This window comes from Haliotis rufescens, unplaced genomic scaffold, assembly GCF_023055435.1.
Source record: "Haliotis rufescens isolate VD_foot unplaced genomic scaffold, xgHalRufe1.0.p SCAF_11, whole genome shotgun sequence".
NCBI lineage: Eukaryota > Metazoa > Mollusca > Gastropoda > Lepetellida > Haliotidae > Haliotis > Haliotis rufescens.
In genome coordinates, this window is record NW_025963791.1 from 597,440 (window position 1) to 616,759 (window position 19,320).

A 19,320-nucleotide genomic window follows, 5' to 3' on the forward strand; every position below is an offset into this window, starting at 1 on the left:
CCCAGCTACTGCCAAACATATGTCACAAGGTTCCTAGCTACTGCCCGACATATGTCACAATGTAACTAGCTACACTGCCCAACATATGACACAATGTAACTAGCTACTGTTCGACATATGTCACAAGGTACCCAGCAACTACCAGACATATGTCACAAGGTACCCAGCTACTGCCCAACATATGTCACAATATACCCAGCTACTGCTCGACATATGTCTCAAGGTACCTAGCTACTGCCCGACATATGTCACAATGTACCCAGCCACTGCCCGACATATGTCACAATGTAACTAGCTACTGTCCGACATATGTCACAAGGTACCCAGCTACTGCCCGACATATGTCATAATGTACCGTGCTACTGCCCGACATATGTCACAATGTACCCAGCCACTGCCCGACATATGTCACAATGTAACTAGCTACTGTCCGACATATGTCACAAGGTACCCAGCTACTGCCCGACATATGTCACAAGGTACCCAGCTACTGCCCAACATATGTCACAAGGTTCCAAGCTACTGCCCGACATATGTCACAAGGTACCTAGCTACTGCCCGACATATGTCACAATGTAACTAGCTACTGTCCGACATATGTCACAAGGTACCCAGCTACTGCCCGACATATGTCACAAGGTACCCAGCTACTGCCCAACATATGTCACAAGGTTCCTAGCTACTGCCCGACATATGTCACAATGTAACTAGCTACACTGCCCGACATATATCACAATGTAACTAGCTACTGTCCGACATATGTCACAAGGTACCCAGCTACTGCCCGACATATGTCACAAGGTACATAGCTACTGCCCAATATGTCACAATGTAACTAGCTACACTGCCCAACATATGTCACAATGTAACTAGCTACTGTCCGACATATGTTACAAGGTACCCAGCCAGTGCCCGACATTATGTCACAAGGTACCTAGCTACTGCCCGACATATGTCACAATGAAACTAGCTACACTCCCCGACATATGTCACAAGGTACCCAGCCACTGCCCGACATATGTCACAAAGTTCCTAGCTACTGCCCGACATATGTCACAAGGTACCCAGCTACTGCCCAACATATGTCACCCGGTACCCAGCTACTGCCCAACATATGTCACAAGGTACCGAGCTACTGCCCGACATATGTCACAAGGTACCCAGCTACTGCCCGACATATGTCACAAGGTACCCAGCTACTGCCCAACATATGTCACAAGGTACCCAGGTACTGCCCGACATATGTCACAAGGTACCCAGCCACTGCCTGACATATGTCACAAGGTACCTAGCTACTGCCCGACATATGTCACAATGTACCCAGCTACTGCCCGACATATGTCACAAGGTACCTAGCTACTGCCCGACACATATGTCACAAGGTACCCAGCTACTGCCCGACATATGTCACAAGGTACCTAGCTACTGCTCGACATATGTCACAAGGTACCAAGCTACTGCCCGACATATGTCACAAGGTACCCAGCTACTGCACGACATATGTCACAAGGTACCCAGCCACTGCCCGACATATGTCACAAGTTTCCTAGCTACTGCCTGACATATGTCACAATGTACCCAGCTACTGCCCGACATATGTCACAAGGTACCCAGCCACTGCCCGACATATGTCACAAGGTACCTAGCTACTGCCCGACATATGTCACAAGGTACCCAGCTGCTGCCCGACATATGTCACAAGGTACCTAGCTACTGCCCGACATATGTCACAAGGTACCCAGCTACTTCCCGACATATGTCACAAGGTACCTAGCTACTGCTCAACATATGTCACAAGGTACCCAGCTCCTGCCCGACATATGTCACAAGGTACCGAGCTACTGCCCGACATATGTCACAAGGTACCAAGCCACTGCCCGACATATGTCACAAGGTACCCAGCTACTGCCCGACATATGTCACAAGGTACCAAGCTACTGCCCGACATATGTCACAAGGTACCCAGCTACTTCCCGACATATGTCACAAGGTACCCAGCTACTTCCCGACATATGTCACAAGGTACCAAGCTACTGCCCGACATATGTCACAATGTAACTAGCTACACTGCCCGACATATATCACAATGTACCCAGCTACTGCCCGACATATGTCACAAGGTACATAGCTACTGCCCGACATATGTCACAAGGTACCAAGCTACTGCCCGACATATGTCACAACGTACCCAGCTACTGCCCGACATATGTCACAAGGTACCCAGCTACTGCCCGACATATGTCACAACGTACCCAGCTACTGCCAGACATATGTCACAAGGTACCCAGCTACTGCCCGACATATGGCACAAGGTACCAAGCCAGTGCCCGACATATGTCACAAGGTACCCAGCTACTGCCCGACATATGTCACAATGTAACTAGCTACTGCCCGACATATGTCACAAGGTACCTAGCTACTGCCCATCATATGTCACAATGTAACTAGCTACACTGCCCGAAATATGTCACAAGGTACCCAACTTCTGCCCGACATATGTCACAAGGTACCCAGCTACTGCCCGACATATGTCACAAGGTACCTGGCTACTGCCCGACATATGTCACAATGTAACTAGCTACACTGTCCGACATATGTAACAAGGTACCTAGCTACTGCCCGACATATGTCACAAGGTACCTAGCTACTGCCCGACATATGTCACAATGTAACTAGCTACACTGCCCGACATATGTCACAAGGTACCCAGCCACTGCCCGACATATGTCACAAGGTACCTAGCTACTGCCCGACATATGTCACAAGGTACCTAGCTACTGCCCGACATATGTCACAATGTAACTAGCTACACTGCCCGACATATGTCACAAGGTACCCAGCTACTGCCCGACATATGTCACAGCAACGAGAAGCACGAGAAGGGCCATACACAAAATTTAATATTCATATAAAACTGGTTAAACGTGTCGAAAATACAATATTAAATAAAACGTAAATATTCAAATCACTTAAAAATAAAAATTAAAGCACGACAGAGAAATCGGTTTGTATGACTGTTTCATCGTTAACAGCTCCATTCATAACTGCTATATTTATTCTTCTGATGTACTGTAGTTTTTAAGCTTCAATATGAGCAAGTATTTAATTTTGTTATTGGTAATGTATATTTCATATGTCATACACGTTATAATAATAGATTGTCAAGTGAACATAATGCTACTCTAAGCACGTCATCTCCTGATAGAAAGTTCCTTAACAAACGCGAAAGAACCAAATCAACTATTCATCCATTATACTCCGATGCGCCGGAAACATCTGACGATGTCTGTCATTCCATCTGATACAGCTTCCCCCCATGACTTGACCTTGAATCTGGACTTGCCGAAGTCACTGTGCTCGGACAGTTCGTGAGTGTACTGCGTATATCTTCGGTGTCTGGAGTTCCGTTTCGACTTCTCGGACGCCGGTGAAAACTGATTATTCTCTTCAGACGATTGTTTGGTCCCAGTTTGGAGAATCCCACCACTGGTTTGGCGATAACCTTGATGAAATTTGAGATCAGACCTGCTTGGATGTTGGCTGAGTATCTTAATGCGGCTGCCCTCCTGCGTTTGTTGATTCCTTCAATGACCTCTGGAGAGTGAACAAGGCCGATGGGACTCAAATCAACAAATGGAATGGAGTGATACACAGCAATCTGAAATGTAGGCAAATGTTTCATGGCAAATAAAGTGCAATCAAATACACGAAATGAACTTTGGAAACGTCTCCAAAGTCTTGGTTCTGCTTTATATAACGTAACGTCTGTTTTATGCGAGTGAGTGGGTGGGTGCTTAAGTGCGTGCGTACGTGGATAAGTTAACTCCAAATTAACTGATATCACAGCTGACATAGGCCTTTGCCTGGTTGGGGATCCCCATATGTTTTTTTGTAGACAAACAGCTACATGGAATAACGGATGATAAGGTTTGATCCTTACACCATTCAATCTTGGAACGAATGTAATGATCCATAATTTCGAGTGGACAATTTATCCATTAACCGTTTTCCGTATTAAATATTTATGAAGTAAAGCTATTGTTCAGATGACGTAACGACACCAATGCATGAAATCAGCGAGTGCTGATGGCATCGTACCGTCAGTTATCAACACTTCAGTAAACGAGCAATCAGCTATGGACATTGCTTAAGTGCACACGGGAAAATATCAGAAGGTTGTAGTGCCCCTCGATCGTGTAACCCTTATGGATATTGTACTGTCAATGGTGAATAAGAATTGGGTTGGCCTATTCGGTCCCTGATCTCGCTCTGAGTGGGTTCAACGTGAAAAATGTAATTATAGAAACGTGGTGTTAAGCGTTTGCTTTTCATATGAGTAGACCTACTGAAATAAATCAAAAAGCATGTGAATTCATATAAACTGAACAATTACGCAGTTGCCACTAAAGAAATATCTGTAACATCAGTAAATAACGTACAGTTCTAGGGGTTTCGATGAGTTTCGGCAGTACTGGCGGCATTTTGTGGCGGACCTTCCCCTTGTAAGACTTGCCCAAGATGTTGCTGCCCCCAACCTTCTGCTCAGCGTTGTCGGGTGTACCTGTGTAGTCCAGCCTCTGCAGGTGTGGTAACTGTGTCCTCAACTGTTCCAAGCCCCTCTGCCGAACTACCTTCATAGCGAGCTCCCAGTGAGGTGCTTGGCCTCCGTTGAGAACCCTAAGCGTTTTAGCAGAACCTACTCGACGTAGCTCTTTGGGTATGTTCCTTTTGATGTTGTCGGGGATGATAGTCCTTGGCAGCTTATTCCACTTCTCCCCGAATGTCCCAATGTATCTTCCACAGATGGTCCACAGTCTGATGGCACAATCCATACTGGCGGTGATGATCAGTTCACGGTCTTCTATGAAGGTGATACTATTGATAGGGCATATATGAGCGCGGAAAGAGTTGAGTAGGCGTGGTGTCTTCATGTTCTTTTCGGGTTTGCTGCGCTGAGGAGGTGGACGGGAGTTTAATATCCGGGCTTGTTTCGTAATCTGGAATAAGCTATGGCCATAGGCGCTTTCAACCCTAAGAAAAGTGAACTTTTCCTTCAGCCGGTCTAGGTGTCTGGTTTCTTCTCTCTGCGACATTTTTGTGCTGGTGCAGTAGTCAACAAGGTCCCAGATTTTGATATACCCAGACATGTCTGCCGTGAAGAGATATCTGTTTTGGGCATCAGTTTCGACAGTCGAAATGCTGTCCCCTACCACATGAGATGCATAGAACTGCCCCAGAAGTCCTCCTTGGTGATGAATAGACCAGGCTCGAACCCATCCATCAGCACCTGCTGTTACCATTATAGCTGTCTTCTTCTCCAGAGCTTCACGTGTTTCAAGAAATACTATTTTCTCGACCGCTGCCTCGTAAGCTTGACTGATAGTTTCGTACTCATCTCTGCTGAACTTGCTCCTTGGTTTAAACTCTCCCGACGGGCTGCTGTTCCGTTCACTGTCGAGGGCACGGAGAAGGGGGTGTTCACATGAATGTTTTGAAGCCGTCTTATTTGGGGTGCTGCCCTCGGAAGAGGCTTCCTCTCCCTCCTTCAATCTCCCCAGCCGAGAGCCCAACATCAGACTCTTCCTTGGGCTGCTAGTGCTGCGTCCCTTGGAAGAAACCCTGCCATCTGCTGGGGTGGGGATTGAGGAAGGCTGACTGGGGTTTGAAGTTTCGGGGATGTCCGTTTCGGGATCCTCCTCTGCCTCATCCCTATTATCCATCTGAAAGTGATCAATGATTGGTCGCACACCAAGGTGAGCATTAAGACGGCTGTACATGTGTCCCGTGTCACGTGACCAGATGACGATGTCGCCATCATAAGAACTGGTTGCTATGATGTTAGGGCTGAGGTATGCAATACTGAGGATGTCTTCTTTGTGTCGTGTCTGCCACGTCTTTCGGCTCTCCTCACCTCCGCCATCCACGTAAATGTGAACTCTCCTGTCCCATCCAGTTACGTAGATGCGGTGTTTGGAACTTACAATCCCTGTTATAACGCTATGTTCAGGAATTTGGAAATTCTGGAGACATGCGCCATTGTTAAAGTTCCATACTTTGACGCTGCCATCTCTCGCACCGGTAATGACGCGTCGGCCTACCGTGTCAAATGTCATAACCGTAATTTCAACGGGAATTTCGACTCCATTCTCGATTGAACTGTGAGCGTTGATGAACTGCATTACTTTCTCTCCTGAAAGGAAAAAAAAGCAACATTATTCTTTGTCCGGGGCCTTAGCACGGGTGGCAATTAATTTTATAAGCTTGAACATTATGTGGGGACGGCTGGTAATATATCATAGTATCAAAACATCAAAACATGAGTCCTAAGACCAATCTCACCCCACGCCCCACCCTACCAGTCCCCATATAATTTGCGGACAACAAAGAGACCCGCCAGATAGGCAATGATTTTGTGAAAATCTTGTAACAAGTTCAATTTATTTCACGCAGTAATATATATACATTTAGCGAAAGAAAGTTTAAATCAAAATGTGAAAAACATTATTGATGCACTGACCACCCATGCAATGAAAAGGGTCGTATTCTATATCTTCCTTTGGGTCATTATGGGGAGGAATGATGACGCGCTTCCTTCATTCCAGCAACTACTGCAACTGTCGCTTTCATTGCGAAAACTGCCTTGTAATTTTTGGCATTAATATATTTATTTTACTGGCGCTTCGGAACGTTCACCTGACAATAACTGATGGCCGCACATCGTGAGTGAGTATGGTTTTACGCTGATTTTAACAATATTCCCAATAAATTGCGAAAGGGGACACGTGTACTTTGAATGGGTTTCACATATGGTACACACGTGGAGAACGAACCATGGTCTTTGGCATGACCAGCGAACGATTAACTACTGGGCTACATCATTGTTTTACAGAGTGAAACATTCTTTAACTGAACTTAGCTGGACTTGTACCCCGTTCACATGCGCCTCTATACATATGTGTGTATATCTGCATACGTGTGTAGAAATACATACGTGAGTATACTTGTCATGTGAACGCAAATTTGCATCATGTCTGGAGCAGGTGTTAATGTAAAATTTAGTGTAAACTTGCACTGTGTGTATATGTTGTTACGTGAACGTTTATGTTAACGTAAGAGGATGATCTGATTAATGTCTGTTCTTTTGCCAACACCAAACAAATTGTCAACAGTTGCCAAATTTTATGCGTATATACAGAGTTGAGCGGACGGTGTTTTCTTTTGGTTTCAAGGAGTCAAAACTGTGTACAAATTAAATCAAACCCATGTTGCTTCACGCGAAACTTTACGGTGAAGTAACTCTCTTCTCATTCAACTTTGATTGGAAAACAACTTCTTCTTTTTTCTACAGACTGTATACAGACTGACGCATTTGTGTGCCTTACGCAATTTACATACTTTATTTACAGACTTAAGTTTATTTTCATGTGAACGCATAGTAAATTCACATATACACACGTACATGTATGTTCAGTTACACATGTGCAAAATTACTAATGTCAGTAAATGTTGTGCATGTGAACGGGGAATTAGAGGAGCAACGTTGTTCTGTGTTAAGAGGACAAGGCTATAACAATAATCAGATCAAATAGGTATGAACTTTTTACTTTGGTGTTTGATTTTTTTTGCAATATATTTACTAAAAACATATTTCGTCACCTCGCTATTTTCTGTCCAACAGCAATATGTATTAAGCATGTCAAAGTGTGTGACTGCTCTCTCTGCGCTGCTACAGCTTTCTTAGGCGACACCAATATTGGAAGTTTCATGTGTTTCCATTCCACCTTTTCACACCGAAATTGTCATGTTTGCACACGTGATAAAATAATTTAAATAAATTTGTAATTCTGAAATATCAGATACACAACAGATACCCCTAAACCCAGGGCGATACGTCGAACACAGTTGAGGTGAAAAAAGGTGTTTTCTTTAAGTACCTTCGAGTATGGCGATTCCAAAAATGAAATTTAAAAGTCGGTCCCTATTCTCATTTGGGAGTAAATCGTCGTCAAAAATAACTTGAAAATTGTCCAAACTTCAGTTTATTTCAAATTTCACTTGTTTGCAGTAAACGTCAATTGAATGAAATTTACTGATCAATATGAGATAATCATATATTTTTACCACAATATTCTCGCTTGTGCCACTGTAGTATATGTGCTCCATAACACTTCAACCAGTGGGAATGTGTACTGTAAGGCTGTAGGAGTTGTCTCCCTTCAATGGCCTTGAATTTCTAAATTTTGCAAGTCATACTGTATGATCAGTATGTGTCTCTCCTATCGATCATCAAACATGGCGACGTCCATGTAGGAGGTGTTTTCTCTTCAGCAATGTAATGTCAGAGTAACATACACTCAGGTTACAACACATTAAGCAAACTGAATTTGAGGTTCAAAACCGATTTTCATTATTGTCGCCATGGCAGCCATATTGGTTGGTTGTTTGTTGTCTTACGCCGCACTCAGCAATATTCCAGCTGTATGGCGGCGGTCTGTAAATAATCGATTCTGGACCAAACAATCCAGTGATTGACATTACGAACATCGATCCATACAATTGGGATATGATGACATGCATCAACCAAGTCAGCGAGCCAGCGAGCCTGTCGCCTCTTACCACAAACATAGTCGCCTTTTACGGCAAGCATAGGTTCCTGAAGACATATGCTTACCCGGATCTTCACAGGTCGAAATAACACTGAGACGAAAATGATAGATCTAGATATATATTCTATTTATATATCTAGACAAGAATAATAGATATAGATATAGAACTATATACTAGTAAATGTTCTCGATACAAACAGCTATTTTTGATTATTCAAAAACAGATTGAATATGTAAATCATAAAACAAAATTAACAAGCTTGAAATTATGACACAGCTGTCCTTTCCTTAGCTACTTTGGTTTTGTGAGTTTCCAGGTATGCTGTCTTTTTACCATTAACTTGACTTTTACATAAACAAAAAAGCAGTCTTGTCAAAGCCAGTATAGATCAGACATGAAAACGTATTTTAAATGCTGAATGCCTGCTGTCCGATCAAAAGTATTGTCATTCAGAAGAATAAAGGTCCCTTTCTAAAGCCTGACGGTATTCTTGCAAAAAGCCTATTCTTCTCAAGACCATAATTCAATCGATTTGTAACTAATCTTTACATTCCCTGTTGTTTACACAATAGAGCGTTCTCGAGAGGACCTTAGACGCGTATATAGTAAGGTATGGTAACACTGCACTTTATTCTTCATTACATTTCTTGTGTTTGAAACTAAAATGTTTTAAATGGCACATGTACAGGCATCAACGACTAAAATGTAGGTGAAAATGTTGTTACCTGAAAACGGGACACATGCATGGACTTTAAAAAGATGTCATAAATGGTATAGCATGCCTTCAGAAAGTTTTCATAAACGTAGCTAATATGCATAAGAGTCTATGAATTTTACAGTGGGTACCAAATATAAATACTTTATTTCCCCTGTTAGAAGCCGAGTCTCGAAAACGATGGGTAATACGCTCTGTCCAGGAAATAGAATCCGGCCGGTTCCACAAAGCAATCTTAGCGTTTCGACTGTTGTAAGTCTGTGTTAAGCTATGGGAGTTACGATCATCTTAGCGCTAAGATGGCTTTGTGGAACCAGAGACCATAACATACGGTCTCTGGGAGAATGGGGCTCTGACGTGTGATGGAGGCCTGGCTTACATTTTCTTGACAGAGCGTATGACCCGTCATCAATAGAGACCGGGTCCATCACGGCATGTAATGATTACACCCCTCGGGTATATCCACGTGTCTTTGAACATGGAGTGTCAAGGGCGTCAAGGGATTTGGTAAAGTAGTGAGTAGCCACTGTGCCAGCATTAAACAGGATGGACGCCGGGTCAATGGCGAAATTAACAGACGCCCGAGCGTCTAATAGATGACACTTTTTACATGTCACTTTTCATATATATCACACCTCATGTCAGCCCGAGACTCAGCCAAAGGGCTGACCGATTTATACAAATCGCATCATATTATAAAAGTTCTTATGCTAATTTGCTAATTATGCACCACTACTAACGCCGAACTCATCAATATTCCAGACATATGACGTCAGTCTGCTATTATTCGAGTCGGGACAATACAAACCAGTCTTTCGCAACATCTGTCACCGACGGAGTACGATGACGCGCATACAACCAATTCACCAAATCTCATCTTCCCAAGGCAAGTGAGTAAACTGACTGTAAAAGCTTAGTTTCCACCCTTGCCGAACTTGGCTAGAATTTCTTGGCTCGATCGTAGCGCCACCGGTGGTTATTACGAGTTATGTCCCTTCTGTGTCCCTCCTACTGACCAATCAAATTCCACCTCTCAAATCACTTGCTTTGCTTCAAACAAAATGGCAGCGCCCAGTGACGACGATCTGATCGATAATCAAGATCTAAATTGCAATAAAACGGGTCTTACTTTGCGAAGTACATCAAATCACGTGGCCACCTTGATTAAAAACAATAAAAGATTTGGAAAATATCGGGTGCCGCTGAGTTGACGGTACACATGCTTTGCAAATCCTGCAATCAATCGAAATTTGCACAGCAATTTACGAACCGGATGTCGATATCGTTACGCGATTTTGATTAGACTTGGAAAAGAATTCGTTTGTCCAGCCAAAATATACCTTCATAATTTCAGCCTAGTTCGGCAAGGGTGAAAACTGGACGTTTATAGTCAGTTATCTCCCTTGCCTCGGTAAGATGCCAAGTCTGACCACAAGATCTAATTAATCGCCTCATACCCCAAGCATATTCTAACTCGGAATCACGGCCTTGCTGCCATTTACATGTATGATGGAGTTATACCATACCCACCATTCTCGATGTTCCAAATGCTGACCACAGACCCCTCGCAGGCGCTGACCATCACGTTGAAGGTGGGGTTGTAAAGTGCTGTCACCACCGGTTTAGTATGGGATATAACTTCTGTAATCTTGACGTCCTCGTCCTTGTGTTCGAGCAGAGCTAACAGATTGGTCGCAAGAATCAGATGCTGCAACTTCCGGTTGAAGCAGACGGCAGAGATGGAGAACTGACCCAGTTTGACCATGCGACCACTAATGTGCTGAAGGCAGCTATGGTCCCTCAGGTCGTAGATCCGGATTGTTTTTCCTTTATCGATACTAATCAGCATGTTTTTTCTCCCATTTAAGACTGTGTGAATGACTGGTTTGTTATGCCCCTTGAGGATGACTATCGCCCTGTTGACGACATACGGGTTCCAAATGCGAACGTTATAGTCCATACCGCCTGTTGCGATGATATTATGCATGGGGCAGTAGTCGAAGCAGAGGAGACCTTTCATCGCTTTGAAATAGGCCGGCGGTTTCTTCTTGACGAAGTCTCCCATAAAGAGGGCAGTGTTGGTACTTTGACAACATGACAGGACACAGTTGAGCTCTTGCACATACTGTATCTTGCACACCCAATCATCGTGAACATTGCCTAACTTGTAAGCTTTCACTTTTGGCACGTACCCTCTGAATAGTTCGGCAAAACTGAATTTCTTAACCGAGTCTTTCTTCTGATCCAGCGTACCGAACATTGCACCTCCTCTCTGAATTTCAAAGTTGACCGAGAAAAGGTTGCCAGCAGTGTCTCCCCATAGGAGAACGGTATGTTTCCTGTCCTTTAAGTCTGCCCGGCAGTCTAAACACGTGATACAATCTTCCAACCCAGTGATAATATACCGCTTCACAAGCTTCTTGCTCGACACTTCGAAGAAGGTGATATCCCGCTCTGTTGAAGCGACTGCCAGCATATTGTTGTTATAGAGACACGCCATTTCGACATACCACGGCTGTGTTTTGCGGTCAGCTGGGCTGAATGCTGGGATCGACCGTACATGTTTCATCTGAATAGTCCAGAAGCTCACCACCCCGTCTCTACTGAGGGTAGCATACTTGCCTTTAGTTGGGTCGACCTTGGTGCTCCTCTTGGTGAGGTGGGGATAGAAGGAGACTCGGACTATGAGTTCGTGGTGCTTTGTCTGAATTTCCTTCATATCGTTTGGAAAGGGCATATCTCTCAGCATCTGCATCATCTGGTTCTTCTCCTTGTACTCCAGGAGGTTGTACGTGAGGTACTCCTCCCAGTCTATTCTGCCATCACAGTTGGCGTCCATCTTCATGAACATCATTTCAAGGTCGAAGTCGTTGATGTCGTGGTGCAAAGTCTGCCGAATGGCGACCTTGAACTCATCCAAAGATAAACCCCCTAAGCCCGCCAGGCTGGCCTTTGCGAATAGCATCTGGGAAATAGTTGAGAAAATTACCAGTAAGGCACCGTAAAGTATATTGTCTGATATGATGGATTTATTCTTGTCTCATGCTTATTAATTTTACTTATCATTTTTATCAGTAAGGTAATGACATTAAATACAGTCCCTAGGTATTTTTAGTCAAACACCATTGTGTCGAAGTTGAAGTGACCTACGGAAACAAAGTTATACGAGGTTCAACACAACCGAAAATGATTAATAAAGGAGGAATACGCAGGGACCAAGTTTTACTTCGAGACAAACGAAAGTTCGACACATCAAAGTTACACATAACGGTGTTTGACTTTATTGTCAAAAGATATGCAGTCCGAATATAAACTGCGTATGCTGATTGTTGATTGTTGGAAAGCCTTACAGTTACACGTCAAACGTGTGACATCCTGTGTCGGTTGTATGAAAGCTGTCTTTATGAATATACTCACTGCATGGAGAGACATGCTTTTCCTGACCCATCCTTAATAACTTCCATTATATCCAACATTATAAATATTTGTTTTGTTTGTTTGGTGTTTGACGCCGCACTCAGCAATGTTTGACGCCGCACTCAGCGGTCTGTAAATAATCCAGTCTGGACTAGACAATCCAGTGATTGGCATCATGAGCATCGATCCACATAATTGGGATACGATGACATGTATCAACCAGGTCAGCGAGCCTGACCACCGATCCCGCTAGTCGTCTCTTACGACAAGCATAGTCGCCTTTTACGCCAAACATGGGTTGCTGAAGACCTATTCACAGGTCGAGGATAAACACCTCAGACACCCTACACAATTAAACATTCCTGTCGTGAGACAAATAAGTGATACTTACTGTACGTACATACATAGACTTGACTGGTACCGAGGACACGTTGGTTCGTTCAAAATTTGATGTTAAAAGTGATTTATAAAGTGTACTAATTTCGTTTCCCGAAAGAATCCCCTACCTGCAATCTGCTGAGTTTGACATTGGCTGTGACTGGTTCCAAGTTGACATCCCCAGCAGCTCTAATGTTTCTCCGACCACCAAAGTAGGTGATGGAGGGGTGGTCTGTCCATCCCGTTGTGGGGGCTAGTGATCTTCTTCTTCCCCCGGGATCGAGTTTAGGTCTGGATGTCGGCTTTGTTGCCGATGGTTCCAGGGAGAGACGCTTCATATTGCCAGTTTCCTTAGAAGATGTTTCGACTTACAATTGTTTCAGTGTGTCCGTTGTGTACGTTTACCTTCTTCGCCAGTATATAATGCGGTCGTATGTAGATGCCTTATCTGATGCCTGATAACAAAGCGACCGCCATGATGGACTGGCCACCAATGTTTGGTTGTTTTCTCGTCATGGTGACATTGGAATGCCTACGACGTCATGGCAATTGTGACGCATTTTGCCTGCAACGTTCCATGGCGATGCAAGTACCATTGTTCCTATGACGTCACATCATTGTTTTAATTAAGAATTGGTTTTGTGTGAGTCCATTGGAGTATATTGACAGTAGCGGGTGACCTCGCCTAGAGGAACACTACCAAGCTGACTGTCGTTCATTTCCCGAAAACGTCAGTTTGTCACGTGATTACGTTGTCAATCGAGCGGCGACATACAGAACTATTTTAGGGGAATTGGGTGTCAATGTCTAAAAATAACGTCAAATAGGGACGGTAATCACGGTATCATCATATGACAATGAAATGAAGCGTCAATTCGAAGGTATAAATGAGAATGCTCGACTCACCGAAAGAAATCACTGAGCTCCACACTGTTGTGCATTGCTTTTCTAAAGTGCTCCCATTTTCCGAAGCAAAGCAAAGATGTTAAAGATATATATTTTTTATTGTCACAACTAACTATTTTTTAATCCTGCGTCGAAACAATGTAAATGATGATAATGTTATAAAATTAACAATAATAATAACAACAACAACAATTCAGTCCAAACATGTCGTTTCGTAGTATGAAGATATTATCCTTTACGAAATATGATTTATATATGTATCATGCAATAGATTATTGTGGCTGATTCGAACACAAGGAAGAGGAGGGCAAACACGAGTTGCTTCCCTTAAAGAGTTCTCTCAGTGGAAAAACTGTCAACGTGTGATAAGACAGTTATTCTTTTTCTAGGAGTGAAATGAATTAGTATCAGAAATATAAAACATACATGATGTGAGGAGTACTACGTACGCCAACATGGTCAAGATGGCATGTGAATTCTGGGATTTAATCTGAAGCAACTGCTGTAAATAGCTGGTAAACAGTCATCGTCTGCTATATTGAGTTACCTCCCTTTTACTAACGGGCACTATTTCACAACATTATGTTACATTTTACAGCGAACTTTCAATGATTCAAAGGTGAGATAAATATATTTTATTTATAATCAACATCACCTGACTACTATAGTATGAACTAACATATAATGAATCAAGAAGTGAAAATAAGAAGTGACAATTTTATCCTTATCCTTATGTGGATCTAGATCTAGATGTATCTAGATCTACATCTGGATCCGTCCAATATTATCTGTGCTAGATCTACCTGTGTTATCTTTTACCCGTCATTGTTAATTTTAATCTGCTGCTTCTCACGACATATTATGTATACTTCTCATCACTTGGTTGTAGTCCCTCCCGTTTGATAACGGTGTGAGATTCTACATGGAAGCGTCTTAACCAATAAACCAGAAGATGCTATCCATAAAGTTGTATGTTTTCTTATTTACTCACCAACTTCTAGAATGTCAACCAAACAGTTAAGAACTATGTAAATACTATGTCTACCGTGTTGCGTCGTGTCTGTTTGTGTCCATGTTACAAACAATACTGATAATTAATTTTAAATTAATTAATATTATGTAAAAATGTATGCATTATGTGCAGCTATGTACTGGTATCGCCCTTCGTGGTCTCACTCTCACACTATTTGTCAGATACCTTATAATCACAAATGCCACTATTGAGCTCTCCACCTATCGCTTGTTACCCAAGTGATAAAATGAATTAGTCCCAATCATACCCCATATGTCAGACACCTCATCAGAATATAAGACTTATTATGATTGTCACTGACTAAAACATGCTCTCTTGTTTTTATAATAATAACTTTCACTTCTGTTTCAGCAACTGTCAATAGAATATATTAAATTATAAAAAAAAAATCATGTTGATTCTACTTCTCATTTTCATGTCATTTAATGTGGATTTTTATATGTCCTTCACATTTTTTTCATAAACTTAATAACATGCGAACTTTGCTGCTAATTACATGTATTTTTCTTATAAACGTTAATTGACATGGGTTACAATAATTATGCCCAAACAAATATATTTAGTAACTCAATCTGTGTAGAAAACATATGTAACTATTGCCACTATAGGTAGAAACTCTACTCCACTGTCTGCCAAATTGGGTATGTGACAAATTGGCATGATCCATTCTGGGCACTCTCACACCATTTATGTCAGCAGTGTCGGAAGTGTGCTCAATGGTAAATTGAGTTCAACATATGAATCAGAAAGTATTTGCTATTGATGTAATACTCATATTTCAAGTTTAGATAGCAAACAAACATCACTCCCTCATGTTACAGATATCATATATTGATAATTTTCAATTAATTTTGATAATAAGTAAGGTATATGTTTGGACACCAGCAGAAAGTTTGGTACCATAAAACTCACACAAGACACTATTTTAGGTGTGTTATATTGGAATGTACAACTATCACCAAATATAATATTAAATTAACATCAGCCCACCACTCAAAATCTCTATTGCAAACATTGGAGACTTACTTTATGAAAATATTTGGCAAATGTTTGTATTCACTGTAAGAAATATATATCCATATGTAAATATAGGCCTTGAAGAAAATAATTATATTGTTCCTTTACAGCTCGTACACTGTTAAGTGAGATCTATTAACGTTTACATCCATCTGCATGCTTTCTGAATGCTATTCTCTTATAATCTATGCAGGAAATATGTCGGACAAAAGAGAAGAACAGATTGAGGAAATAGAAGCTTTGAAGTCCATCTTTGGAGAGGATTTTACAGGTATGTCATGGATTAAATGTTTTTAACTGGCACTGAAACTTGCATACTACACATATTTAAGATGAAGATATCTAACAACAGATTTCACAATGCTCACCCACTCAACATGCAAAACAATGCCACTCAAAGTCCATATTCCAGTGCCCGTAATTCTATTTTTGTATTAGATTTAGATCAAGAAGAGAAACTTCTTTTTTCCACATTTTTTATGAACTTACTGATTAATTAAATATTAGTTTTCTGGAACACTTGAAAGGAATGTGTTTTAAGAGGGGGACACCTCACTTTAAGAGGGAGCACCTTTTGTTTACAAGACTGGTACAGTGAGGTTGTGAGTGGAACAAAACACTGAAAGGGGGTCGTATTATTGATCTGGACATTTTATTTTACTTACATGAACTTGTGTTCATATATCGATATCCCATTTGACTTTCACACTACATCTTATATGGTAGAATAAATTGATATACATATTCATAACATGTGACATATACTGATGGAAATGAATAAGGGAACACTTAGGTTTAGACACAGTAACATGATGTGCTGTCATGGGTTCCCAGTCGTGTCTACCAATAATTACCCATTGGAATCAATGCACTCAGACACATCTCAACATTTAATTCTGACGTGTTGAATTTGTATTCGTGCTATTTCAAATGTACTGACAGTACATTTTATTTCCCTATGTTTTTCATTGTTCCCTTATTCATTTCCATCAGTATATATTATCCGTGGTGATTCCAAGTAAGAATATGGGTCTCCAGCACTCTATGCTTGTCTTGAGAGGTGACTAAGTGGGTCAGGGGAACAGACTTGCTGATTTGGTTGATGTCATGTAATCGTTTACCAAGTGTTCATGATGTCCATCACTGGATTGTTTGGTCTAGACTTGTTTACTTAGACCATGGTCATATAACTGGAATATTGCTGATTGCTGCATTAAACACAACGAACAAACAACAGCATAAATATATTTACATATACAAGTATAAATAATATTTATACAACAGAATATAAGTGCATTGTACATTTACATATTATGTACACAACATTACAGTGTTGAAATTCTTTTTAAAAGGTGTCATGATTCTGATCCGTGATCACTCAATTTCAGTGAATTGTCTGTAATTTTGAGAATCTAATCTATTCCATTTAAATGTAAGATGTGAATGGTGAGTTGTTTTCAGCTCTGATATTTTTTTTTCAATCCCCTAGAAGCTGCCCTCACAGTTTAACCATTTTAAGTATATTCAGTTTCTTTACTGATAATGGTGTTGTTGGTAATACAGTATGTACATAGAATAGAAGAACTCATTCCAATTTGTCGGCCATTTGTTGCCTTGTTTAATGGCCAGAGTGTCCAAGAATAATAGCTAGAGTTAGTGTACAGTTGACACTTGTCAAGCAGATTCTCCTCAACTATATATGTTTGTTGGGTACTGGCCAAATCCAGAAATGAGCTTTTGATTACTGATTACTAGAATTGTTTGAAAGGAAATAACTAGATACATCTTTACTTTTACTGCCCCAAGTCACTTTCCATGGACATTTTGATAATTTAGGGAAGAAATTGGATCCCTCCTCACTGTTTGTCAGCCAGCACAACACAGTGTCACTGAAATGGATTCATAATTGTTGTGTATGTACATATTACCAAAAGAGTGGAATAATGATGTTTATTAGCACGTGCTGATAATAACCATAAATTGTTTATATATTGTCTCATGCAGTGGTAGAAACTAACATTTTTTGTCCACTAGTCCTTATAATGATAACATATAGTAAAACCCTTCAAAATGGCAAATTTCTACTAGTCCTTATGATACCTTAACTATTGGGCAGTTTGGCAAGGACTACAGGACTACTGCAAATTTCTAACGCTGTCATGGCTGCATTTGTATCTGTGTTGCAATATAACATTCATGAAAATGGGAGAAGTAGAATATAGGATGAGTAGGTCCTGTTGACTTGGTTCCTTGTATAGCTATTTAATGAGAGTTCAACAAAAGTTTGTCTAATATAACCAGATTGTTTACTCCAATATAATACCTCTTTAGTAAAGGATCATAGTTAAAGGAGAATGGACAAGAATTTATTTGATGACATATTGCTAAGGCAAGGAAATGGAATTTTTCAGCAAAGTAAACAATAAATGTTGCACCATTCCTTTCCAGATATAACTCAGGATCCTCCATGTTTTATGGTCAGATTGACAACAGAAGTGGAACTATCAGGTAATGAATTTGGTTATTAGTGTCAGAAATTTTGCTTTCCTGATGCTAAAATATTAGACATAGTATTTGTACATAAGAACACTATTTGTCATGATTTATTGGGGATACCATTTGTTTGTCAGTTACTGGGTAACATCAGAAGTTCAGATATTGATGACAATGCACATGTCACCATCTCAAGCTTCACAATCACAGCTTCGCCTCTTCCATCTCATAGGTTCCTTAATTGCAAGAGTGGGTAAACTCAGTGTGTTGTTTGAACTAAGTATATCGGTGTTGCCTGGCATATCTAGGCTGTTGTTATGTTTACGCGTGACCTATAGTAGTATTGATCTGTGTTTGTTGTGACATCATTCACAATTTGGTGTACTTCAGTCAAGTGACTTCATCTCTGAGATAGCATACTCCATAGCATTGAAATGGACAAAATGGAGCCTATAGCAATTATCAATTTTTTACACCCAGAGCTCCAGATAACTTTTTGAGCAATTGAGTTTTTACTCTAGGGTTTCTATTTTAATATAGTAGTAGTATAGGTAATGGGGGTTCTGCCGCAACTCCACTGGAGCAGGATTCATATACCTATACTGCTACTACAGGAGGAATTTTTTATGCCAAAATGATGATGCGATTTAATGATAGTCATAAGATTAAGTTAAATTGACCCTAGCTCACCAATACCTGGGGCCAATCATTGCTTTAGATGAGTCTAAATGGTAATAAAAATATTCTTTATTAT

The 19,320-nt window shown here is 41.1% G+C and overlaps 2 protein-coding genes across 3 annotated transcripts in view; one reads left to right on the forward strand and one right to left on the reverse strand.

The window, feature by feature from the left end:
• Positions 1–2,882: 2,882 nt before the first annotated feature.
• Positions 2,883–13,708, reverse strand: LOC124113722 (WD repeat-containing protein on Y chromosome-like). Its single transcript, XM_048392099.1, has 4 exons — positions 13,246–13,708; positions 10,853–12,287; positions 4,440–6,190; positions 2,883–3,658 (listed from the first exon to the last, which is right to left on the reverse strand). The coding sequence occupies exons 1-4, from the start codon at positions 13,453–13,455 to the stop codon at positions 3,290–3,292; spliced, it is 3,765 nt and encodes a 1,254-aa protein (XP_048248056.1). The 5' UTR covers positions 13,456–13,708; the 3' UTR covers positions 2,883–3,289.
• Positions 13,709–14,363: 655 nt separating this feature from the next.
• The window catches only part of LOC124126302 (uncharacterized GTP-binding protein C428.15-like), a 68,848-nt gene continuing 63,891 nt past the window's right edge, over positions 14,364–19,320 (forward strand). Inside the window, exons 1-3 of one of the 2 annotated variants that reach the window (XM_048392101.1) lie at positions 14,364–14,538; positions 16,267–16,344; positions 18,522–18,581. In XM_048392101.1, coding sequence (XP_048248058.1) covers positions 16,272–16,344; positions 18,522–18,581 — 133 coding nt within the window. In that variant the 5' untranslated portion in view covers positions 14,364–14,538; positions 16,267–16,271. Of the gene's footprint in view, positions 14,643–16,266; positions 16,345–18,521; positions 18,582–19,320 lie in introns of both variants that reach the window. The other variant, XM_048392100.1, reaches the window with a different exon arrangement.

Bases quoted from the DNA above. Each gene is read 5' to 3' on its own strand.
- LOC124113722 (XM_048392099.1), bottom strand. From the start codon at position 13,455: ATGAAGCGTCTCTCCCTGGAACCATCGGCAACAAAGCCGACATCCAGA. The intron at 12,288-13,245 runs GTAGGGGATTCT...ACTATTTCCCAG, and splicing joins TCAAACTCAGCAGATTGCAG to ATGCTATTCGCAAAGGCCAG. The intron at 6,191-10,852 runs GTGGGTATGGTA...TTTTCCTTTCAG, and splicing joins CATTTGGAACATCGAGAATG to GAGAGAAAGTAATGCAGTTC.